Below are 26,783 nucleotides of genomic sequence, written 5' to 3' on the forward strand. Positions count from 1 at the left end.
AACTCCAGTGCTTAACATGGTGTGACAGAATAGGTGCAATGAATGGTCTACGAGAAGACTTAATAGCTTGGAGTAAGTAGCAGACTTCTTCAGTAAGAGACCAATATGTACCCTGAAAGAATGTCTTCAGTTACTCCTTTGCAGAAGACAGTGACAAAGCATCTGAATGACTCAGACTACCCATATGGCAGTTCCTGTTGAAGATCTACAGCTTGGAAGCCCAAACTTATAAAACATTAAAGCAAATGAAACAACAGTGACTTAACACATCTATATATCTGATCTATCATATAGACTTAAGGAGCCGTAAGATCTTGTTGGAGAATCTGATTTTAAACATCTGAAAGCAGAAATATGCCTGCCCTTACATAGTTGTGGAAACCAAGGAACACTTTGAAGTGCCTTTTCCAAGTTCTTACAATTGCATTTCTCACTCTAAATTGAGACGGAGTACAAGATGTCTAGAAATGCTATCTGTCATTGCTGAAGGTGACTTCAGAGCTCTTCCACATCCTAGACTCAAATGATTCTTAGAAACACAAGTGAAAAACAAGACGGCAAAGAACCACCTACAGAGAAGACAAATGTTCCCCTTGGCATGCTCTAAAGCAGAAAGCATACCCAAGGCTTTTCCCCAGGAAACATTCACAGCTAAGCACGAGGTGCATGGCTCAGTATGACAATGCTGTGTCCAATACACAACCTGAAAAGTTAGGGAATATGGTCTCAAGCCAGACTCATAGGCCCCTCCTGCCCAGCAAGGCAGGCTTTGCAGAATTTGCTACTCTTCCCTACCATTTAAATTCACATTCATTTATGTGCTATTTTTTCATAGAATCATAGAATCTTTGGGTTGTAAGGTACCTTTAGAGGTCATCTAGTCCAACCCCCATGCAAGGAGCAGGGCCATCTCCAACTAGATCAGGTTGCTCAGAGCCCCGTCCAACCTGACCTAGAATGTTGCCCACCTCTCTGGGCAACCTGTGCCAGGGTTTTACCACCCTCATTGGGAAAAATTTCTTCCTTCTACCTAGTCTAAGTCTACCCTCTTTCAGTTTAAAACCATCACCGCTTGTCCTATCACTGCAGGCCCTGCTAGAAAGTCTGTCCCCATCTTTTGTACAAATGTATTTCTGTACACATGAATTATGAACATTTTATGCCAAAAGTTTAAAAGCAGTATAAAGCAAAATATACATAGTAATCTATACCACATATACAAATTGCAGTGAGTTATGAGACTCTAACTACAGAAAATCACACATGCAATTGATTACTTTCCTCCATATCATTTAACAATATATTAAGTTTCTAATGTAATTAACTCATGGAAGGAAACACTCCAAACATTTTTTTAAAGTAACGTTAGAAGTTAACAAAAAATATGAGGTCACTTCCACAAATTAAAAAGAGACATTGGAATAATTTTGAAATCAAAATAGTTTAGACTATGGAAGAACAAAAGGATTCAATTAATTTCTTAACTTCACCTTCAGGGGTAAATGGTACACTGCTGGATTTTCAAACTTTCAAGTAAAAATGTTTTCTGGAGAATAAAGAAAAGATTTTTAACTCGTTTAGTGATTCAGTTGGCCTCCTCAAATAATAAGCAAGAATTAACACATTAGGAAAATACTAGAACCTCAGGGGAACCAGGCTGGCTCTTAAATTACATTTTATTTAGTAGAACTAATTTCTCTCAGATTAATACCAACAAACATTTGAAAATAATGAAGGATAGCCTGTACAGCTTGGTACCAAGCAGTATGATGAGATGTGACATTTTACTGTGACCAGCATTTGTAGTTAATATAAAAACCACTTTAAACTAATGCAATCCAAAGTACTATATAAATTTTCTGGATGCCAGTACAGCTTTCAAGATGTGGTTTCAATAACATGGAAACCTCCTGGAGATAACGAAGATCTTCCAAATTTCATGGCCCATCAAAAATCTACGTAATAATAAGGACAAAGTACATTATTAAGACCAACTGCCAACAGAGGCACTAGGTTAGGCTGTTTCTCTAAAACCTGCTCCCCTTTCTTATCTTCTTTAATAGCCTTTCAGGAGTTTGAGGACCCACATATGGAAAGAATAGAAAGAGGTTTCTCTCCTTCAAAGGAACATAAGCACAGATATTTATCACACTTGCTTGGAAAATCTGATAATTATTTTTCCATGGGCGTCACTTAGTCTTCTTAAATTGGGCGGAGGGGGAAGTTAAATTATTTTGGTTTTAGTATTTTAAATAATCAAAGTGACCCTCTAATTCTGTTTTTTATTATACTTGCCAAAATACCAAAACTAGTAGTCCAGGTTTAAGATGCCAATATCGCAAAGAATGCAAGCTTGCACATAACCAAGGCTGTTACAGAAAAACAAGACTCAGTAATTGTTATGCAAAAAGAAATGTTCCCTTTTTTCTTTTTTTTTTTTTTTTTTTAATATACAGTGCTCATTCTGAAAGTATAACAAAGAGCCTTGAGACAAGATATTACCTGAGTAGATGAAAATCCCCCAAGGTGATTTCTTTGCTGACTTAACCATTTCATAATAGGGATCCCCTCTGCTAATCTGTCTTGATGGAAGTGCGAGAGCAGAGCATATGCTGCAAGTTCAATATCGATGGATCGTGGCTGCCATGAATCAGAAATTTCAGAAGCAGGTGTTATCCAGAAACGAAATTCTCCTGCAAAAGGAACCAATAATAACCTCAGATCCACAGACTGAAGTCTTTGGACTTCTGGGAAAGAATTAGGGGAAACATCCTAATTAATGCTTACTATGGGATCTAGCAAGGTTCTTTAAAATTGTGTTAACGTTTAGGCGCAGGTCCCATAAAGGACTGACAAGCATTTCCTCAGCAGTGGCTGAATCTAGATACAAAAAAAGCTGGAGTCCAAACAGTCACTCCCATTGACTTCAGTGAACTTCACTTTGATCCTTCTGCTGTCAGCCTGAACTGCTCACAGCAAAGGAGCCCTCGTGAAAAGGCCAGCTCGTTGCTGGATGCTCCTTTCACTCTGGGACTAGAGAAGGCACCTCAGGCATCATGGCTGCTCACTAGGCTCACTCCTGAGTGAAGCCTTCCAAAAAAGTGACTTCCTCCCTTCCCTAAAGTGACTGTCTGAAAGGCCTCACTCAGTAAACACAGGGGACACCTAAGAGGCTCCATTTCTAGGGTAGAACATTAATTCCTTCGGATTTTTCAAGAGGACGGTTAAAATTTTGAACCAAAAACTTCAATTTCTTATACTCCATATGGTCTGTTCTTCCTCCAAAACAGGGAACAAAATTCAGTCATGCTGAACTCAGAAGAGGTTAAAGATAATGAGATGATGGGTCCCTACAGAAAATAACAAAACACCTCTGTTTTGTCTTACAGAAAGTCCAATCCTTCAACTCTTCATTCTGATACTGATTTTAACTAATTGCCCCCCACTGCCTCCTGATCTATCGGAACAACTTTGGAATAGCTAACCTCATCCATCTCTCTTTAACCAGCTTGATCTTACAAGCGAACATAATATCACAGGAAAACTGGGAAGTAATGTTGTGAATTGTCGTTCATTTATGGACATTTTTCATTAAGGGTGTCTTGGAAGTTTTTAGCTTATTCTCTATATCATATCTAATCAAAACAGATTTGAATTCAGACGGATTCTTTTCATCTCTAATTCTATATGCGGCTGTAGATATATGATAGGTATTTTTAAATTTGACAGAAAAATCCATCTATACAACTTTATAAGATAGTTGCACAATACCTTGGTGTTCTGCTCTCTGGTTCAGTATATTTAGTGCTTCCTTTGCTTTTGTACTTTTTGCCCAGGACAATGCATATGTCACAAGTGCCAAAGTGTAATTATCCGAAATACCTTCTTCTAATTTATCTTCTAGAAAGTTTGTAGCGCTCTTGATGACATAAGCATGCTGGAAATGAAGATCATATTGAAGAATGTACAGTGAATACTATATATATATTGAAATACTGTAATTTAAAAGAAAAATTTGTACAGAAACAGAAACACTACTATCACAAAACAACAACCAAGAAATACTGAAAATCTCTTTCAGAGTCACAGGCACAAACCTCAAAGGTAAACCTTTAGATCTGGCACTGTCTTATGAACGTGAGTAATCTCAATAAAATCAATTGGAACGACTTAACATCTCTAAGGATAGTTCGCCCCATAAATTTCTTCGCAAGTTCTTGGACTAAAGCCATGACAATATTCTTGCTAAAAGCAACTGGCTTTAGATTTTGCAAAGGCACATAAAATTGAAGGGCCTAACAGCACAACTTTGTATTGTCTCAGCTCGATAAGCCAAAGTACAGGGAAGTTTAACAAAATCGGGTTAAATTTTGTCCCTGTTCAGATGTCCCTCTATTTCCTTAAACTACCAAGTGTTTGCCAGGTAGTATGACAATCTATGAAGTGTTCCAATAACTATGAATTCTATTTATGAATCCCAATACCTGTTTATCTGGGAATCCTAGGAGGGATGACATGATGTAAGCTGTGAGAGTGACTGGATTATTGGTGCCTCCTTGAAGATCACTGTGTAACACTTTCCCAGGCTCATGAAATTCTCCATTTAATTTCTGATGCCGGACAATCCATTTAGCTGTATCCATGAGTACATCTTGGTCAATATCTATGAATGGACGAGCTTGAAGGAAACATCTTAATACAAAAGCTGATAACCTTGGGGAAAAAGTTAATCAAATATGACAAAATTAGCAACATATTACAGCTTCTTCTGTTTAAGATGATGTAAGAACACTGTGATGCATAAGGTGTTCTACGCACACCTCCCAAGCACAGAGGAAAATACATGCCTCACCCAAACAAGAAAGTAGACTAAACCTAATCCACAAAAAAATGAAACTATGTCCTTGTCACTAAAGACCAGTCCTTTTGCAGCTGTTACATTTCAAAAATAAATACAGAATACTCCAAGTCTGCCAGCACATGTATATCTTTATTCAAATGTTGCTTTCCTGCCTCCTGCTGCTAGGCTGAAGTGGCAAAAATCATTGTTTACAAAGTAATGCAGTTATGACTGTGATGTTAATTATCATGATTATCCCTGCAATGATATCACTGAAACAACCTTTGTTGTTTTATTATTAATAATCCCGTTCTGCTTTGACTCCTTTCTTTGCCAACCATGTATTCATGTAACCTGTCGCTGCACTATTTAAATACCAGAGTTGCCAGTACAGATAAATTATCTTCATTTTCCAATCCATAAATACTTAGTCTAAGGCAAATCCTGCTGATGTCAATGAAAGATGCTCACTGACTCCAGAGGTACTCAATCAGTGGCACAGTAACTGGGATGGTTCTATGTAGTCAGCAGCATGTACTAAAATATGTAAGTATATTTAAACTAACAGAACATGGTTTAGCTAAACAAAGTGCTGGAACTTGTCTCTGTTATCTATCTAGCTTCCACAACTGTGGTCACTGTGCTTCTCAGGGTGCAATTCAGGGCTGAAAAGGCTTTTTCAGCTGTATTTACAGTCTTGAAAAAAGAAGGTGTGAGAGAGGTAAGTAGGACAAATTTTTACAACCAGTAACTCTGTTTACCCCCTATGAAATGCCTCAGCCAGTCTTCAGCCTCCAGTATGGAGAGAACTGAAAATCTGTTTGAAGCAATGATGATCCCATAGTCCTAAATGGTTTCAGTCAAGTGCAAGAATAAGTCATTTAATTATTATTCTTCATTCCTTTGAGGAAAGCAGGGAAAAAAAAACCAAACCTTTCAGACCAAGCTATTCCCCTGGCTAAAATAATTCATCATTCATCTTTTGCAAAATTAAAAAGCCTTGCCCTAATAATGGCTTTGACAGCACATTATCCAGCAGAATGACCTTAGAGTTGGCCTAAACACCTAATGAAAACCAGGCAGAAGGCTGGAAATTTTTACCAGCTTCACAAAAAAATTTTAGTTGCAGGGAAAATATCTAAAATACTCAAATTCCACAGTGAATCTGGCAGAACGACTTACCATGTGCTCCCGGAGGGATCTTCATTTCCAAAGGCACTAAAAGAACCATCATCCCTCTGGAAAAGCAGCTCTCTCTGGTAGCCTGAAGTGGAAAAGCAGAGACAGGTATTGAACACTTTCTTCTCATGAGGGTTCCAGCACAAACCTTCTGCTGATGTGAAGCAAGGCACTTTCTTAGGCTGAGAAGGGTAGAACCTGAGCTCTTACTTCATTAAAAAAATCTCCCAAATGTGTAAAAACACAAAAAGCTGCACAGAAGATGATGAGACAGCAGGTAGCAGTAACATGCAAGATCCATCTACAAAAGCAGAACCAGAAGCTCCTGCTCATCTGCCTCCCAAACACGACAGCGCGGTGCAGAGACATGCCCCCACATAACTCGGTGGGTCCAGCAGCACAGCAGCGAGCGCAGAGCAGAGTAGCAGCTACAGATCAGTGCTCCGTTGCTTTGCGGAGCTGGAGTTGTGCACCTACAGAAACGCTCTACCTTTCCAGCAAAAGGAAGGACAAGCAAAAAGAAGTATCTTCCAACTGGAAGGATAAGGGTACAGCAAAGCTACAAACGCTGCTGAAAAACACACGCTTTCAGCAACTTGCTTTTGCCAAATCAAAAGGACTGTCAGAAAAAGCATGCTGGAAGAGGCTGTTCTGAAAGGAGTGAAAATTTTCAAAAGACCTGAAGATCCTGAAATCCTGAGAAAGATCCATCTAAAACGTATCTCAAGATTTTTCAGTATCCAGAACAAGTGCAGCTTTCTCCTGACTGCTGGACATCTGTAATAAAAGGGCCCCAGGGGCCCACTGGCTGCTCTACTGCATCCTTGCTCAGTAGCTACTGAAGTAGCTGACTTCAGTGCAGAGCCAATGTTCATTACTGTTAGAAATGAAGAGCCTCCTATGACATGTTACTCACTGTACTTTCTGATACCTAAAGCCTTCCTTCCCTTACGTTTTGCTTGCCATTTGTGTATCCAGAACAATAATATATCTATTTATAGCATTTCACAAGTCCTCTTCTTTTTCCCCACCTTGCCTTTTCCTTGGCTTTACTATTTTGTCTATCATAATTAAGAAAGCACATTCACTAGTCTAACACCTGACAGATACAGACTGAACCAGCCAAGCAGAAGGGAAATCCTCAGGCAACCATCAAGTCCTACACAAATGAATGAATTTACAAATATGCTCCATGAGGTCCATTCAACTAGAACTGTTCCCCTGCAAAATGCTCCTTGTTTTCACTGATAAAGGATTAATCACTCGCTTACTCTTCAGGAGAGTATTCCTCAACAGATACATAGCGAGTGAATCACAGCCTTAATTACTGAGGAACAAGTGGCCTGGTCCCTCAATCTAAGTTACACTGTAAAATGAAATCCTAGTCAGAGTCTCTCTGCAATAGAATAAAAATAAAGATGTGAATCTGAACTGCTACATTATACCAGTGCACCTTCCCATATAAATTCTTATCCCAGTAGCATCAGGTTTAGTGTTTGTCCCTTTAGAAGAGTTTGAAATTACAATTTGCACAACATAGGGGTTTTTTTAATGTATTTAACACAACTGTGGTTAATTACATGATTAAAACGGGTGAATATTTCCCATACAGACAAATCTGTCATTTCAGTTAATGATCTTGAGGAGTCAAGCACTCCGAAGTAGGAGGAAAACGGGAGGAGTAAGTGGCATTTCTCACCAAGGAAAGCAAAAGTCACTGTCAAAGTTTAAGCCTCAAAATAATGTGCTATGAGGAACACAAATATATGTATACATACAAGTAGATTGCTTCCTCTTCAGAAGTATCTGACTGCAAGGCCTGAAAACTGAGGTCTTTTGCTTCTTTGCAGAACAGGCAATATACAGCAATAAGTATTATAATCACCATGCTGCTGGTAGCGTAAAAGCACTAAACTAAGACCAACAGCCTGCTTAACAAAGACTGCTGAGCAGCCCTTAGACAGGGATAAATTTATCTCAGAATTTGTTAAGGTTGGGAGGGATCAGAAAGATGAGCAGAACCAGAGGGAGGACGGAGCGATCACTGGGCTATTTTCTATAGCCTGCTAGCTTTCTTCTCAACGCCAACGCTGCTGCAGTCACGCAAAAGTCTCCAAACACGAGCGTATCTAACACGGGGAAGCCTGCAGAAATGCTGGAACAGGAGAGCTGGGGGCTGTGAACCACCGCGTTCGTTCCAACGGACACTCCATCAGACATGAAAAACGATCAAGTGTCAACACATCGAAGTGGAAAGGCAAGGGAAAGAAGGATCCTATTACGAAGATGTACACTGGTACTCCCAGAGGACTGGCTGGAACCCAGGAGATGTAGGAGGCTCGCTGAGCAAGGCTGAAAGAAGAGTGCATCAGGATGGAAAGGATTTCAGAAATATGTGAGAGACGAAGGGGTCTCACATTTCAAACAGCTTGGAAATATTGCTCAAACTCATTGCTAGCTTTGGGTCTAGCACCGAAGTTTTCAGACCAACCAGGATTTTTTTTTAATTTCTGAATAAGTGATTTCAAGGTGGGATCTGTCATTCCCACAGCTGAAGGAATTTGTTTTACAAGGCTTTTGTTTTAGGTAAATAAAAACTGCTAAAAGAAAGATCATATAGCAGTCACTGCCAGCTATATCATCCCTTCTTCTCACAAGTAGTTAGCCTTAAATTTAATTATATTTACTTCAGATTAGGAGGTCACTTTTTCAAATATTTAGTGGATTCTGACATGTGAAATAAAATCTGTTTTAAATTAAACTTCATGAAAATCCTTTCAAAAACTGAGCTTCTAAAAGTTACATGTCAAACTAAAGATAAATTTCAACTTTAAGATTACACTTCTAAAAAAATCAGTGCAAGAACTGAAATTTTTTTTTTAAAAAAGCAAAAAACCAGAATGTTTTTTTAAACTGTGATTCTTTTCTACCTTAAGGTTACAAATATTTCAGCACACTTACTGTTTTGGTTACTGTATTAAAAACATGTACCTAAATTCTAAGTCCCAGGAAGAAGTAAAGTAACAAAATGCTTTGTACATAAGTGACATTTAGTCCTATAACTTTCACCTGCTTTGAAATAACTTTAATAAATTTGTTACTGGAAAACTTCAGAAAATTATGGTAGCACAACTCAGGTTTCAAAGAGTGGTAGAATGCTTACAGACTTCAGAGTAGCTGTTTACATAACACACCTCTTTTCCCCTCCCTCTTACTTTTCAACTAAAGCATATAGTAGGAAGCATTTAAAAAAAAAAATCATTTAACTGCTTTTGACAGAAAACTGGGATCTTGACAAAAGAAAAATTAATTTTGAGCTGTGCCTTTTCCAAAGAAAATTTAAACAAACTTAAAAAAAATTTTTAAAAATCAAACATCAAAAAAATCAAAGACTTAGAGAGCAAACAAAATTTGAAAATGCCATAATGGTGCCTTAGAAGGAGTGTAGCTCACACGAGAATGGTCTCATTCCTGCCTGTGAACCAGGCTCTCGGCATGCAGACTGACATGTGATGAGCGTGGTACATCACATTAGTGTCTGATCCAAAAGGCACAGAGAAGCATAGTGCAGCTATGTTCTCCACACTTCGTGATGCTCTGGAGTATTTCCAGGTTAAAATATACAACAATTTCCAACTAAAATTTTCCAGCTTTCCATTTCCAGAGTCTAAAACTTGGGTGGGCGAACACCAGCCACCAGAGTAGATGCCATTCCTTGAGCTCCACGAGGACATGGTAGGATGAGGATGGTGTCATCCATCTTGTCCTTGAAGACAAGATACACACATGGGATGAATATGGTTCACGCTGCCGACTGACTAATTTTCAACCTCTGTGCCTCAAGCAGAGATCAGAAATGCTTGCTCACACATGGCTTTATCAAAGGAGAGATAACCACCACCAAGGAAAACCATATAAATTGCCTTCAGTTTTCCTCCAAAAATTAACTACATGTTTTTTCTGAGAAAACTGGCCCTTGTAAATAAAATCTTTTGCTCTTTAATTCTGTCAGCCCAAAAGAAAGAGGGAAAGGAAAGGGAAGGGGGAAAGGGAAAGGGGGAAAAGGGAGGGGCTTTTCTTCCAGTTCTCATGACACCAACACAGTAGTACTTCAAAAACCAAATGCAGAGTCACAGAAATCTTTCTAGTAAAAGAGTTCTTTAAAATCTTAACATCTGTCTTTTAAGCATACAGACCTTTTCTCATAAATGATACAGCTTTTGATTTAATATCCTCTCTCAGCTGCCTCACTTTGGTCAGGTATTGCAAAACATAAACATTTGGAGCAAAATTGATCATATTCTGTTCACCACAGCCATAAGGCATCTTAATCAATGATGACAAACCATTGATAGAAGGCCCGAGTAAATCACCTGAAAGATAAAATTTAATGAAAATAAATTAAAGCCTACTGCAAATAAATGCATGCTTAATACATAAAGGGTGGTATCATCTAAACTAGGAGAAAATATGTTATATTGTCAATGTTTGTACTAAACACCACTAATTGGGCAGAAAACTGCATTAAACATGCATTCTTCATCTTCTGATGAGCTTTGTGTCTGCTGACCCATCTGCCCACAGATCTTTTCAACTATCAGTCACCATTAAAAAAAAAAAAAAAAAAAAAGGCAAAAAGATATTTAATCCAGGAAAATGTTTCCGTAATGGTACATATTTAAAAATTCCTGTATTTCTTCTTTCACCCAGAGTTATCAAAGCCTAGGCGTCACAAGGAACAACAATCAGTCAGCTTTTAGGTTTTATTCTGCAAACAAGCAGGACACTAGCAAACTTTGCAGGACCTTTCTTATTAAAATCCAACTCCTTCTCTAACTCTGAAAAAGGATAATCAATAACATAATATCATAAATTAAATAAACAAAAGGAATAACACGTTCCGTCCATAAAGTCTTTCTGTGCTTAGTCCAATGCATGATGATAAATGATTTTGAATTAATGATTCAATCTATTAATACAGTAATTAAATAAAAATTAATGCAGTTCCCTAAAAAACTATAAAGCCACAGCCATACTGGGCAAAATCTTGTAAGGGTCCTTCAAAAGGGACTCTGAGAAAAACTCTGACAAATCCTGCTAGGGTAGCTCAGGTTATTACACACCAGACTCCCCGCCCTACTTGAGAGAGTCTTCTACTTCTAGTTACTACTGGTAACTGCTCTGTTCTTTAAAAACCACCAATGACTGCACTGCAGAAGATGCCAGTGGCTGGATTATGGACACATGTACCTTGGATATTGAGTTCAACAGAAGCCCAGCTGGCAAGAAACTATTTTAAAAAAGACAAAGTTGACATAATAAATTATTATTATTGTTATTATTATTGGCATATTATAATAATATGACATAATCAAGATGGAAACAGAATAACATAATCCTTACCAACAGCCGTGACCTGCACTCTCTCACTGCCACTTACAACATCAGACGGAAAAGTGAAATCCAAAGTTTTTGACACTGCTTGTGGTTTACTCCCAGTTAAATCCAGAAGGACTGTCTGAGAATATGTCTGTTCCAATCCTTCAGCCTATCAAAATAAAGGCAGGATTATTGTAATCTCCAACAGTGTGTTGCTTTTAGGACTGGGGTTCAGTGCTTACTGTACTGAGAGATCTAAAACACTGTCAGGTATTTTGTACTGCTTGCTACCACATCAAGAACCTGAGCTATCAGCTCATCCAAACTGACACAGAAATGTTCTTCTTACAAAGACCCACATCCACTATTTGCTTCTTGAGATCACATGTTCATTACCAAAATACACCCACAAAGTCAATGAGACCATCTCTGATTCCAGGGAGCTCCATGCCAAGCACGGAGCTCCATGGCCACGTACATGCCAAGGCTGAAGGTGGTACCTTTCATGCCGTCTGCAATCCTACAGCCTGTCATACAAGGAGGACTTAAACCGAAGTTAGGTACATGACTGTAAAGGCTTAATTTCCTCATGCTTGCAAAATTGAGAAAAATTGTTCTTGAAGCAGAGAAAATAAATGGGTTTCTTTCCTCAGCCTAGACCTTGGTCCAACAAGCTTTTATTCTCTTCCGCACAATAACTGAGCATCAACAGAAGGGGCAGTAAGTGGCTCCAGCTGAAAACGCCAGCTCACAGCCCTGCAGGATGGTTGTCTAAGGAGAGGCTGAGCGAGCTGCGACTGTTCAGCCTGGAGAACAGAAGGCCCAGAGGGATCTCATCAATGTGTATAAATAGCTGAAGGGAGGGTGTAAAGAAGATGGAGCTAGGCTCATGTCAGTGGTGCCCATTAGCAGAAGAGGAGGCAAGACACACACAAATTGAAATAAAGGAATTTCCTTTTAAACATAAAAAAAATACTTTTTAACTGTGAGGGTGTTCAAACACTGGAATAAGCTGCCCAGAGACGCTGTGAAGTCCCGGTCCTTGGGGATATTAAAAACCTCACTGTACATGGTTATGAGCATCCTGCTGTAGTTGATCCTGCCCTGAGCAGGAAGGCTGGACTACTCTCCTACAGCCTCAACCACTCTGATTCTACGATCTCAAGCATTTATTTTAGGATGAGATGTACAAGTGTCTACCACCTTCCATTGAAATGGAGCCTAACATGAATCAGACTTAGATGTCCAAAGTTAGGCAAGTCTTATCAGTTTCTGGCTTATCAGAAAGTCTGGGGGCTAAATTACCACCACTAGTAAATTACAGAAATGTTCATGTAAAATAGGCTTTGAACTAAAGCCAGGTGTATGGCAAAATTGATTGCACTTATCCATGACACAGCTATTTGGTCCACTCTCCAGATTATTAAGTTAGCTGTAGCACCAGGGGTTCACTGATGCACAAATAAGTTTCACCTTGCTTTCAGAAGCATTTGACACACGATCTGTTGTAGAACAGATGTATGTGTTCATTCCTGGAAGGGGACCTAAAGAACTTTAAAGGAGAAATTATTTTAAAAGAAGTGTATTCTACTTAAATCCACCTGACCCAAAAACAACCTTACAGAGCATGAGGCAGACAAGTAAATTGGTTTGCCTTTTTGCTGCACTCTGTCGTCTATTTTAGGGAACAGTTTATTTCAGGAACAAGTCAAGCTGCGGACTGTTTACCTTTACTAAAACTTTCTGGATGATAGCATCAGAAGCAGCAGACGATATTGCTGTCACTTTGATGGGAATCTCTCCCAGCTGTTTCGGCTTGATTGGGAACGGAACAGTTTTCCCATCTTCACTTGGTACAGATATGGACTGTTGATTTTCTGTAGCATTTATTTCATTGGATGTTAGAATAATTTCAAAAGCATCATTCATATCCAGGATCACAGTAACCTGTAAACACAGTAACATTTGTAATACAAAGTGTTAATCTTGAAAAACTGCTTTCATAAGCTGCCACCTGTTTTGTTTATAGAGGAATAGGTTTATGGTATGCCCTAAAGTTCTCACAAGAGAAAGATGTGGTCTCCACCAGCAATGAAATCCCTGCAGTATCTAGTAACATTCAAGTACAAAGAGACTGTTATTTTACCTCAGCTTCTTCTTTCAAATAATTAAAGATGTTCACTTCCAAAATGAACTGCTCTCCTCTGATGACAGAATATGGAAGGTTCAGGAAAATGAAGAAAGGTTGAAAAGCTTCTAGCTGCAAAACAAAATCAGCAGTGAACCCCTACAATCAGATACTAACAAGAAAATGACTACACAACTTGTCTTCTGTTCACGTTTAAAATTCAGTTGACACGAGTTTACTTGTACTCCACAGTTAACAAAATGTATTATTGCAGGGCTGAAGCAGAAGCCAAAAATGCTTCTGGTCGTTAGCACCTTTGTGGGAACTTAGCGGCCCCATTCAGATGAGAGCTGCTGACAGCTTTGACACAGCAAGTTCCAACAGAGGTACCTGAATTGGGACTGAGAGTCTATCATCTGCTTGGAAGTTTGGAAGCTGTGATCTGTCCTGAGATCCCATTAAGGTAACTGTGAACTGTTTCAGGTGCACAGGTAATGGTTAATTAAGAATCTGTCAGTTGACCTACCTCCATGTCAATGCAGAAGCCCATATTGGACTATAAAATAACTAACTGTCCCAAATTCTGTGATTCACCAACACCTTAGAATGATGTGTTATTTTGTAAGATTAATCTTGGCATTAGTTCTTTAGCTATGTTTCTAAAAATACATCTTTTCTTAATTAAGAGAAAAACTGCAGAAATATACCAGCAAGCAGTTACTTTTATCTGTGAACAGAGGTTTTTGGATGAAGTCTTGGCTCCAAGAAGTCAGTGGTAAGCTCTCATCAAGCTGAACGGGATCAAAATTTCAATGTTTATGAACATCTGTACAATAAGAATGGCTAAAGCACGATATCCTTTATTATTGAAATGTCAAGTAAACATGGTTTTAATTTGGTTTTCATTTAAAAAAAATCTTCCAAGTGTTTTGAGTTTCAGATCCAAAAACCCCTCAGCTTTCTTTCTAGCTAGCAAATATTCCAAGATTTTCTGTTTAAAACTTTGAAAAGTTGTTTGCTAAAGCTTTCAGTGTCCAAAACTTCTTTAGATATTAGACATTAGGGAAGTTCAGATGGAGAATTTTTGGTTGGTTAGTTAGTTAGTCGAGGTTTTCCCTATGTACCTATTTTCTTTGATTTTTTGTTTTGCTTTTCTCTCAAACTCTTGCAATACTAAAGTTTTACACTCAGGAATATCCCGGTATGTTACAATAAAATACGATAGGGTAAAATTATCGACACTGTGTAGCAGATTTCAAATAAAAACAAGATGCAAAGGAGTAAATGACATTAAGCACGCACATGTCACTCATTTATTTCCCCATTACAGTTTTTCATGCATTTCTTTTATTTGCCTCTCTATATGGTACTGATTAACATGTTTCAGCCATATGGAACTCTAAGCGCAATCTAAACATCCCAACGAGGGTGAAGTACTGAACAGCGCATGTGGGTGATTATAGTTAAATAATAATCTCAACATCTGTTCTACTTGCAGCCTTCTCAAATTTGAGGATGAGAGGCCAAGTATATATTTTCATACAGTCTGAATCAGAAAACTATTCCTCTTTCTCTCCCATCTCTGCCAAGCCTAGTGAAAGAAACGAGAATCATGATTCCAGTCTCAAAGGAGCCTTAGCCACAAAATCCAGATTGGGCTCCAAATTCTGTGGTGGAGTTATGATCAGGATGCTCGAAGCACATGTTCTGTGTCTGATGTAGCAGCCAACTATGAAATCTGGACCTAGATCTTGGTTTGGATCCCAAAAGTTCCCCCTCCCCAAGAATTTGAGGGCATGAGACTTACATGGGCAAATGGCTGCCTCCAAGCTATGCTTGCACTAGTCCTGACATCAAGTTTGAAACCTATGACGCAGTACCGCACAGCTTCAACCTTTCTAACCTTAGGCACTTAAGTGGAGTTGTCTCAGCTAGGAACATAGTTTCTCTAGGATCTTTACATAATGAATGGAAGGCAACAACTACCTTCAGAGGATTATTCAATGTATATAGAACACTAGCTAAATGAGACTTAAAAAGTAATCTTCATTTTAAACAGGTTAAAGAACTATCTTTACATAGCTGTTTCCATGAATGTACAGTGAGCCCAGGACAACTGCACTTGTACTCTGGGAATCTCAGATTAGAGATCTAACCTGAGGAGTGCTGCATTTAGCTTAAATTGCTAAACTGCTCAAACACTTGGAACCACAAAAAGAGCCTTAGGAGACAGGAACTTGTCAGCATGAAGCATCTCATCCCATGACTGGCTCTCAGTGTCCACTCTGCTCCTCAAGCTAAGTTACCCAAAAAGTGGCACCTATGCTTAGTCCAAGACTGGTTTTGGCAGATAAATGAAAGCAAGACCAGAATTCAGCCATTAAACAATTCTCCCATCCTCGTTCCTGGGGTTAAGTGTTAGAGGAGCAGCCCATGAAATGATCTTTCCAGCAGACAACATGCCTCTCCCATCCCAGCCACTTCTTCCCAGCTCGTCTGTACAAACCTCCCTGCATGCACAATTAACTCATGGAAAGCCCTCTTGGCAGAGCCAAGAAAACATGGAAACACTCTGTCCTCAGGCAGTCATTCCCCCTTTTCTACAGATGAAGATTCTGAAGTGGGTACATCCTGAAAGTGCTCTCACAAAACAACTGCTCCAACAGAAACAGGCACCCAAGTATCTGCATAATGTCTGAGCTATTTATATGAGAAGGAAGGGGAGGCAAATACAGCATCATGTATGTCTCCAGTGATGATGTTTTCTTTACAGTTTGAATGCACATGTCCTCCCTTTATTAGTATAAGGAGATGGCTGCTGTTAGAACAAAAATACAGCTTCCAGTAATAACCCGCAGTGTTACCAGCATTTAAAGGAGAACTGTCTAGTGCCATGGTACCTCCACTGGAGCAGTTGTCACTCCAAGCCCGCTGTTTTCAGACATCACAAAAGCACTGGCCACCCAGGATGTGATGGTATCAGGTACAATGACTTCCATTGTGGTGTCTGTGTCAGATCTGATGGCAGAAGGGGACAGCAGACTTTCAAAGGCATTCATTTACAGGCATCAGTAAGTGGACACAAATGTTTAAAATGCATCAAAAATTAATTCCTTAGCAGCAATGACTCTTAGCAGGAAAAGATGCTGATTATCTATTTTTCTTTTCCTAATCTTTTAGAAATATTTATGATGGGATCAAAATTATTTTTAAAAAATTAAATTATTTTAAATTACATGAATTGGAGGTAATTACATTGAATCACGTTACATGTAATCAACTTTTACAGATCCTTTAAAACAATCCCAGATGACGGTTGCTTCCGGAACTTCTCAGCTGTGAAAGAATACAAGATTTGTGCTTCACGAAACAGATCAGATTTCACCATCATTTGACAGTTTGAACTGCTCATTGAATTAGGCGCAGACAGGAACAGATTTCCCTTTCTGGGCTAATCACCATCTTCTCGTGTACTGTAAAGAAAAAGACTGGGTCTCCCTATATGTTATGTCTCCATCTCTCTTACATCTTCTGTAAAAAGAAGAGAGTTTCCTTTGTCTCCAGGATTTTTATCAAGTTCCTGTTCAACCTACAATGCCTTCAGTCAAGGATTGTCCTATTTTGTGCAGCTGTATGCCTCATTTGGTGTGTCTCCAGTCTCACTTGTGGCCTCTAGGTGGTAGTAGAATATAAATAATACTACATTTTTAAGCAGTGTTCTTCACCAGTAGAGAATGCTGTTAAAACCTACAAAATAACAACAGTAAGTGTAAATCAGTTTCCATTTGCTTCTAATCTTGTACCTAGTTTTAGTGTCGATCCAAAGCCAAGTCTCTGGAAAATGTGTCCTCACATAGAGATTGCTGAAATCCGGAGGTCCATTTTTAGATACCGGCATATCATCACCGAAACCGTCCTCTATGGGTATCATTCCACCATCTACAAAATAAAAAATACTGTCCTACCTACAAATATCTAGGTTTAAGAAAAATCAAATTAATACAGTTAAGAAAAGTCAAATTAATACAGTGTTTGGAGTATAATCTATAGCTTTGTTACATGTGGTAACACTACTCTGCGACATTAGGAACTTTTAAGTTTCACACAAACCTAAATTTATACTGGAACTGCAAATAAAAACTCCATTCACCCTCAGGCCCTTAATGGGTAGTGTCGCCCAGGACAGCAGCAAAAAGAAATTTTTTAAAATACTAGTCATATGCATTTTGTATGTCGTGAACCTTGGAAATGGTAATGGCTTGCAAGGCTGGATGCAGCCTGGATGCAATACAGTAAGAAGACATAATAGGGGCCCTAAACCCATGAATCTCCTTCCCCACTCAGTAAATTAGATTTGGCTACATTTATTTTTATTACTTACAAAGAAAATGTTCCTTATCCTCCTCAAGAATTGCATCAGTTGATACCCAAAGGCTGCATTTCTGGATAAAATTTATACAGGATATCTCAATACAGAAAATCAACAATGCTTATCTGTGTTCTTTCTCCTTCTTTTTAAGAAAATAAAGTTATCATAATAAAGCAATCATAGAACTAAAGCAAGTAATATACAGGAAGCAACAAAACTGAGATTATCTGAATCTGAATACTGCTTTAATAACTAAAAACTTTTCAAAGGGAAGACAATATCAAGCAATCTGTATTTATGAAATTTGCATTCAGAGTATTTACATATTGATAAATTTTGCATTCAGAGTATTTACATATTGATAAATTCCAAAATTCAAAACCCATATAATCCATGAAAACAGTACACTGTCTACAGTCCCAAACTTCAAAAAGGGCATTTTCTTTTAACAAGTGATGTCCAAATCACTAAGTAATTAAAAAAACCCATCTTAGAATTAAAAAAAAAAAAAAAAAAAAAAAAGAGTACCTGAAAAACACCAAAAGAACCTCTGACCAAGGGGAAATACTGCATTGTGCTGTATAAATTAAGCTCATGGAAGACCTAAGACAAGAAAAACAAAATCATCCAAAAGAACAAATGCAAACTCACATTTTTCAGAACTTCCACTGTTTCAAGTGCTAATTCATAGAGCTGCACTTCAAGCAGCAGCTCAGTTAGCTCTCATGTCAAAGAGAAAATCTGTGACAGGATGAAGAGGATTAGGCTGCAATGGTTTCACAGTTAATGGAAGAGTGACCAAGACTATGTAAGCCTAAAATAGGAGCCTAGAGCCCACTGATATTCTATGGCACGTAGGCTATGTCATTTGAGCACATTAGGAATTATGCATATTGTCAACTCTTTCAAATTATTGATGCACTAGAGCTGCTGCAAGTAAAGGGAATTCAAAAAGAATAATCTATTCTGCTCTTCAAGAAATAAAATTCTTTCTTTATTTTATATTACTAATTTTAAAAAGCACAAAGCACAAATCATTAGGGAGTTTTTCCTTACTTTTTTGTCCTTCCTGAAAGAAGAAACTTCCTAGTGTTAACTGAGCAGTTTGTCAAATGGAAGAACAAAAAAGTACTCATTGGAATTAGAAATGCTGGGCCTATTCCCTTGTAAGCCTTACAGTTTTTTCTGCTCATGTTGATAAACTACTTGCAGAAATAAAAAATATTTGCAAAATTAAGGACTAAAAATCCCGCCCAAAGAACTTTACTCATTCAGCATATAAACTGTAAAATTTCCATAAACATACCACAATAATGGAAACTTTTTTTCCCCATTTACTTACAGAATCTTCTGTGATGTCGCTACTTTCTCCTAGAAGCTTTGTACTTTTATCAACAACTGCAAGCCCAATTACTGATCCTGGTTCTGTTGTACTTATTTTAAGGGAGACTTTCTCAGATGGCTTGGCCTTATCTTTGCTCCAAGAGATTTTAATCTAGAAAAAAGTAAAAAAGGGCACTGGTTTAAATTATACAGTGATATTTACAGCCACTAGCAACTCTGAGGAAGCATTTTCTCAGCTTAATTGGCTACAATTAAGACTCTGAATTAGCTTTTCCTAGCACCTTTGGGAAAATACTACAGCATTCATTTTGCTCTCTTGCTCTCCTAGCTGACCAGTTCCTTGGTCTGGGGGGAAGTCAGCCTCAGGACCCATTGCCATTTCAACCAGCTCTTAGCATAAAGCAGCAACCTCTTGAGCCACAAGGATACACCAGTTTCTACAGCTGAGGGCAGTAAAAGAAATGCATTCGCTGTTTATCAATGCACAACACAGCATGTAACATACTTAGAAAAGACTATTTTGGAAAAGAACTTCAGCCCTGAAAGATTACATCTAAGTGTTCCACAGTCAGATCAATACAGAAAAGCAATACATGTAATAGATGCATGGGTAAGGAAGAAGGAAATAAATAGGCTAATACAGCATCAGTATGCCTTCCACCCGCGTACTAAAGAGAGGAAGGGTCATCTGCTCTAAGGTACTTCTAATGCGTCCCATCCCCACTGCATCAGATGACAACACAGAGTGTCTGTTTAAAATGAACAATTTTACTCTTTTCCATCATCAAAACACCACTACTATAAAGTCTAGAGGTAGAATTCAGCTCCACACTTAAGTTATCTACATTTAGCTGTCCATGTTTCCATTCAGTGTTTAAGCTCTCATCACACACAGTAAAAAGAAATAATGGAGACTAGACAGCAGTTTGGCTCACCATGGAGCATAAATCCAAGTGGTGGTGAAGAAAACAGTCCTACAGGCTCCACTGACTGTACGGGCCACAGGTGGGATTCAGTTACATAAACACTGGCACTTAGTGCCATTTGAGAAGTTTAAGGGTATCCAAGAAGTGTCCAGTGGTGCTGCCAGACAGGACACATAACTTACCCTTCTGGAGCAGGCACCGGAGTCCAGGAAGAATAATTTAAGCCCACACTCTTTTGGGGCAAGTGATTCTCTGTAAACTGAGTTTAGACACATAGCTCACATACAGAGATGAGACTCCGTCACCTGAAGGCACCTGGAATCACTTGAGATGTCCCAGAGCATACTGTCTGACCCTCAGCTCCTATGCCAGAAAGGGACAGGTCTCCCATGGGATCTGTGAAACATCCACCCATCCCATGATGACATCTTGAATACCTGTGGCCTCTTGGAGGACACTGGATGTCTGCGCTTAAGCAACTGAATCCTGAGCCTACATGTAAATACATGTATTTAGATGTCTGAATCTACAGCCCCATCATACCCTTCCTCCGATAAATCTGTGTAATGGTATCTTCCATGCACATTCAGTATGAAAATCACAGAGCAATAGCAAACACACTACTGTTGCCAACATAAATGGGATTAGCACCATGTGCCTCACTGCAAATGGGCATCAGACCAATTCACACAGAAAAACGGTTTGTTCTGGGTACACTGTGGCACTGCAGCTCTGTAGATCTGATTTTACCAACTCCTTTACAGAAATTAAATGCTTGGCAAGGGCTACAAATCAGAGAAAGTAGCTTTCCACAGTACTGAATTAATTTCTGAATTAAGTGGCTTGTGTTCAAATAGCAAAATGGAAATAGCCTGAAATTCTGAAGCCTTTGAGATCAGTTCTTTCTTTATCTTACATTTTTTCACTATACAGTGAAATACAGCAAATTCAGTAAGGTTGACATTAAATTGTCATAATTTATTGTCTCAATTTTTCATCCTCTCCATATATACACTAGGATTGTGGCTTTCGTCCATAAACTACATTTAACCAAACCGTTTTTTTTCAAGATCAGGCCTTACCTCACTGCTTCAAAATATAATGCAACCTTAGTTGTGGATTATTTGCACAATATATATTTGCACATCTTATATTGTGCAATCAGTGGAAAGATTTCCATTTGTTTCCAGCAAGCTGAATCAAACTGTTACTGCCTTCCTAATTAGAAATATCTTCCTAACTCTACTCTAAAACTCCCAGGTTTCAATTAAATTGTTTCACTTGTTTTCTATTTATTTACATTCTTCAGACACTGGTACATAATAACCATAATCAACATACGTACATCTCCAGCTATCTCACCATCCTGCCTCTCCACCTCCTTATCCTACGATAATAGTGCTCATATCCTGAGTTTGGATAAATCATGAAGCGAATGGAGAAATTTTGCATGCAAGAGTAAGACAAAGCCTCCCTACTGATGTCTTCTTATAAGGGTTAAAGTTTCCACTGGGGAGGAAGAATTTGAACTCGTCGAGAGCCTTTGGGTGGTCTTACCTGTAAAAAGTCAGTGAGGCTTTTATTTGCACAAAGGACCAATTCTCAACCTGGTAAGTAAGCTGGAAAAATCCATTCATTGCTGCAATAGCAGTTTTCCTACTCCTCTTCAAGCTTTTTTGCATTAAAGTATGTATGGTCACATGAAACACAAACACTGGTCATGTTCACTGATGACACAGCCAAAATAGCTTCCTCTGTGCTTCCACAGGAGAGCTAGGAGTGCTTACGGAAGGAAGGTCTTTCTGCACAGTCTCCTCAGGAACACTGCTGTGTGCTGGGCTCCCTGCGGTCACACCACATACAATGTGACCACTGCCTGCCTAGAACAAGGTCTTTCTAAATGTTTACAGTTCCACGCTTAGAGGACTTTTGAGTACCTTCCCATTATACTGGCCAGAGCAATCTTTGGCTTAGTGACTGACCAAACTATTAAAAACACAAGGAGATGCTGTGCATCTGTTTATGTGAAAAACACAGGCCTAGTAGAAATTTTTTTCAGGTATGCAATAGCTCTACATTTATAGGACCCTAACTGCACTGGTATTACCTTTCCAAGACCTAATTGCAGCCTTCCAGTACTTAAAGGGAGCTTATAAGAAAGATGGGGACAGACTTTTTAGCAGGGCCTGCTGCAATAGGACAAGGGGTAATGGCTTTAAACTAAAAGCCGGCAGATTTAGGCTAGATATAAGGAAGAAATTTTTCACAACAGGAGTGATGAAAATTGCACAGGTTGCCCAGAGAGGTGGTAGATGCCCCATCCCTGGAAACATTCAAGGTCAGGTTGGATGAGGCTCTGAGCAACCTGATCTAGTTGAAGATGTCCCTGCTCACTGCAGGGGGGTTGGACTAGACGACCTTTAAAGATCCTTCCAACCCAAACTATTCTATGATTCTATGACTTACACACACCTCAGATTAGATCCTCAGTGAGGAAGTTTTTACATTTATAGTTCTATGATCTAAAATACTGTTTACCACACAACAAACAGACAAAAACACAGCCTCAGACTTAAGTATAGTTACCTTGTCATCCAAAACAGGCTGAATGGGGACAGTGAGAGCATCATTTACAACCGCTCCAAGGTCATCAACGTAGAATACAAGTATACAGGCCAAAGGAGCCCAGGAATTTTCTGCTGTTAGAGTGAATGTTTTTGCAGCCTTTGTGCCAAAAGCCATAATCTGTTCCTTAGATAACACCTGAAAGGGAAAAATTAAACACTCAGTCTGTTGGTATCTCAATGTGTCATAAGCTCTGCAATTTCTTCTACAAATAGCTGTTAAAACGAGAGACATATAGCTGTGATTTTTTTTTTTTTAACCAAGTGTTGACCATTCTGAGACTGGGTATGGAATAGGCAGAAAATGTAATATTTAAACACTAGAAATAGATTTTTTTCCATGCTTTAATTCCTGTATTACTATGACCAAGTAAAGAACTATAACGACACGTGCACAGCACAACACATGCTATGAGAACATAGAAATGCAACAGTAATACAGCTGGGTCATGTGGGTTACCTACAATAGCATTTGAGTTTTGTTCACAAATACAATTTTAAAAGCAAATCTCCCAAACGGTCCTACTTACCACACTTTGGTTTGCACCATGGAGACTGTGAACTGGAGCCCACTAACATGTTCCAGTTAAAAACAGGCACTCATTTTACCAGATCAGATTAGAGCGAGTCTGAAGGTACCTTGAAATACCTGGAGTTCAGGCCCACAGCATCAACTTCTTCACTCTAAATATGTTCCTATTAGACCATACCACTTACTGCCATGAAGGGCAGTTTCCTGCTTTTGACTGCATAGACCTGGTATTTTTTTTAAATCTTCTAGAGGGTGCTTCTATTTTGGAAAATACACATGAATGCCCACGTTTTATATTGTCCTAAGGTTTTCTTTAGTCAGTTTACTATTAAAGTCTATGAAAGAAAAAATTGCAGTTATCATCATTATGGTGTAGACTGCATGTGTTATGGACAGGATGGGAGATCGATGATAGGATGTATAACAAACCCTTCAACCCAGATGCTGTAAGATACAGTACAGCAGTTGAGACATTAAACAAGCCATTAGCCAAGCCATGTATTTTACAATGCTTCCTACGAAGTTCTCTTGTTAACAATGCTACCCTGCCCACTGGACAACCTGTTTTCTCAGCAGGCAGGTCTTCTCCTCGCTCTGTGCCTGCGGGCTCAGCCCTGACAGAACCTGCGTACAGGCTCCGCCAGCCCTGCTTCCACCTGCATCTGCAGGACCTGCTGACAAGCCTCAGCTTGGGCAGCTCCCAGGACATCCCTGCCCCTTCTCCCCATCGCAGATGCTTCGCAGAGTCAGAGACAGAATCACTCTCACAGTTGCGCCTCATCTCACACACCTGCAAGCAGAGATAACCCAACACCCAAATCAGAGACGTGCTTCTCCCAGAGAGCGCCTTCTTACAGTGCCAGAGGCATTTCCGCTAGGAGGCAAATTGGAGCTCTCTTTCAAAAAGGACCATTCTCATGGAAAGGAAGTTTTTGGGCCACCTCTTTCACAAAGCACAACAAAAAAATGCTGAACCTCTCTAACGTTCAATCACATTCCACTCACTGGAGTATTTATCAGGTTGGTGAAAGTCATCTTGGATAATCCCCATACGTAAAACCAGTAACTTACCATATAGTGGAACTTTTTCACTGGCTTGTTGCTCGCAATGCTCAGCTCGAAAGGCTTCCCTGCCTAGGAAAAAGCATATGATTCATATGGATGAATATGGAAACATGACGAGTAACCTGAACGGTTCTTATCAACAAGTTTTGTCTCAAGCTGTACCTTTATATCCTGGCTCTTTGTTTTCACCTGGAGGTAAGTCTGGCTGGGGGAACTGAACACATCATAAACACCTATGTCGGTCCTACTGCTGAGAAACTCTGCCTGCAAGACAATGTAAAGCAAAGCTCATAACAAAACAGAAAAATCTGTGTGATGCTCACATATATGTTACTGTGTACGAGACCATGGTAGCCTTAATGGCAGTAGAGGGTCACTTTACTGCTTGCTTTGGGTATCTATTTTGTTTTTTCCCTTGCTATCTTGCTGCAATTATTAGATCACATTTAGATAGGATCCGTCACTTTCTTTCCAGCTCTGATGTGAATATGAAGTAAGGAAAATAAGAGTAGGTGATGTATCAGCTGTTGCAGATGGCATTGATTTTGCCAGTTGATCACAGCCCGCTCAATTTGGTGTGCTGCTGCTCCAAAGCAATACCTGCACTCTTAGAGTTTTTGTATCAGACAGGATAGGAAACTCAATATCAATTATTCCATTTTCTGGGACTGTGTAATTCAGGACGTGGACTGTCAGATTTCTCTCCTCTGTTGCCTCATTCTCAAGGTGAGAAAGGGAAGAGTGGTGAAAAAGCAGGTCTGACTGTTGTGCAGTGATTGTGACAAGGTTCTGCCTCTCTTCAGCTGTCAGCTGGTTGCTATCAGAACGTGTCACCTTCAGCTAAAAACAAAAAGAAAGAAAACATCCATCAAACAGAGTAAAGCTAAAAATGCACAATGCATAACATGTAACAATATACTTGCACTCACATCATATCATAAAAACAAGGGCATCCTGAGATTTCTCACACATCAGTAACTTTATTTTTAATCCCTTGTGAGCACTGCAGGTAGGCACATCAGCCAAGAACAAAATTATTCATAACTACAGGGAATAAAAAAAGCAAAAGTAAAGCAGATGGAACCAAAAAGGTGACCTGCCTTTCAGCCATCCCAATGACTCTTCTTGTAAAAACAGTTGTCTCTCAGAGGCAAAATATGCATATCCTACCTAGAGCCTGAGTATTTAATTTTATCACTTGTATCTCACCACCACAACAAAGGACAACCTAACATTACATCATGTGAAAGAAAATGTGTCAGATGTGCAGAGATGATACCGAGTCAGATGTCTTTATGGAATCATCAAATGAACTGAAGAAAACACTGAAAACAGGCCCAAAACTGACACAGTTTGTAACTCCTTCACTCCAACATCCATCAATCAGCACTACAACTTACATCAAACTTTATTCCCACATTCAAACAGATTCTCACCCATAGTAAACCATTCTCAGTCTGCATTGCACACTCCAAAAATTCAACCTCTCCATTTAAAGCACCGAACGAATGTTTCCCTTTTTCATTCCAGAAGTCTGTCACTCCATTACCTTTCCTCCTCTGCTATTATTTTCCTGTCCTCTCTCTGTACAGCATATGCAGACCTCCACTTAATAGTAATAGCAGCAGCTGTTCCTTCACACTCCTCTGGGAGCATAACTGATACCTCTTCCTCCTCTGTCAGCTGCAACATTGCTAAATGCCTCAGCTCCCTCTCACTCAGCTCATCTTTGGAAGAGGAAGAGTAGGAGGAAGCAGGTCAGAGCTGAAGTTAAACTGAGATGCTGGCAAGGAAAATGAAAAGGACCCAAACCAAAGACCCAAATGATAAAGCTAGCAAAAAGGTATGACTTGAGCCAATCTACTCTGAAAGTGTATGTTCAACCTATTTTATTGGTATTTAGGTCTGATTGCTACACAGCAAAGACTCAAGAATTGCTAAGTATATTCCCCTCTTCAGGTAAAATGCACTGACACAAAATGCAACCTCTATTAAATGTAGAAATACTGAATGCAGGCCAGGACACAGTGAGGAACATGAAACACTTCTGAGGACTGCAGCTGGTATAAGAAAGACAGGACAGAAGGCAGAAAAGACACTTTGACTTGAGAGTAATGTGGCTTGATGAGTTTTTCTGAATTTTGTAACAACCACATATAAAGCATATATTTGTGTTATTGTATATAGAAATATAAGTATATACGTATACACACACACAATTCTATATACAAATATTATTAGGAGGGTTGTGACTCAATAACTACTTGTTTTAAAGCACCTAATGGAAAACAATCAGCTAGAAACTGAAATGATTTCTCTCCTTAAGAATGCTGACAAATTACACTCAAATATATACCCCCATCTAGAAGAAGGGCGAGAAGGAGGATCCTGGGAACT

The 26,783-nt window shown here is 39.1% G+C and overlaps 1 protein-coding gene across 1 annotated transcript in view; it reads right to left on the bottom strand.

The window, feature by feature from the left end:
- CD109 (CD109 molecule) overlaps positions 1-25,226 on the bottom strand; it is a gene marked incomplete at its 5' end in the record, with an annotated part of 41,578 nt that extends 16,352 nt beyond the window's left edge. Inside the window, 17 exons of the mRNA XM_010287691.1 lie at positions 2,503-2,693; positions 3,772-3,937; positions 4,485-4,713; positions 6,023-6,104; positions 10,216-10,392; positions 11,423-11,567; positions 13,127-13,345; positions 13,545-13,658; positions 16,427-16,544; positions 17,330-17,465; positions 17,908-17,968; positions 18,424-18,498; positions 19,238-19,390; positions 22,752-22,928; positions 24,393-24,455; positions 24,549-24,650; positions 24,987-25,226. Of these exons, the coding sequence (XP_010285993.1) occupies positions 2,503-2,693; positions 3,772-3,937; positions 4,485-4,713; positions 6,023-6,104; positions 10,216-10,392; positions 11,423-11,567; positions 13,127-13,345; positions 13,545-13,658; positions 16,427-16,544; positions 17,330-17,465; positions 17,908-17,968; positions 18,424-18,498; positions 19,238-19,390; positions 22,752-22,928; positions 24,393-24,455; positions 24,549-24,650; positions 24,987-25,226 (2,448 nt within the window). The remainder of the gene's footprint in view (positions 1-2,502; positions 2,694-3,771; positions 3,938-4,484; positions 4,714-6,022; positions 6,105-10,215; positions 10,393-11,422; positions 11,568-13,126; positions 13,346-13,544; positions 13,659-16,426; positions 16,545-17,329; positions 17,466-17,907; positions 17,969-18,423; positions 18,499-19,237; positions 19,391-22,751; positions 22,929-24,392; positions 24,456-24,548; positions 24,651-24,986) is intronic.
- Between the last annotated feature and the right edge of the window lie 1,557 nt (positions 25,227-26,783).

Source organism: Phaethon lepturus, unplaced genomic scaffold (assembly GCF_000687285.1).
Source record: "Phaethon lepturus isolate BGI_N335 unplaced genomic scaffold, ASM68728v1 scaffold13375, whole genome shotgun sequence".
Lineage (NCBI taxonomy): Eukaryota > Metazoa > Chordata > Aves > Phaethontiformes > Phaethontidae > Phaethon > Phaethon lepturus.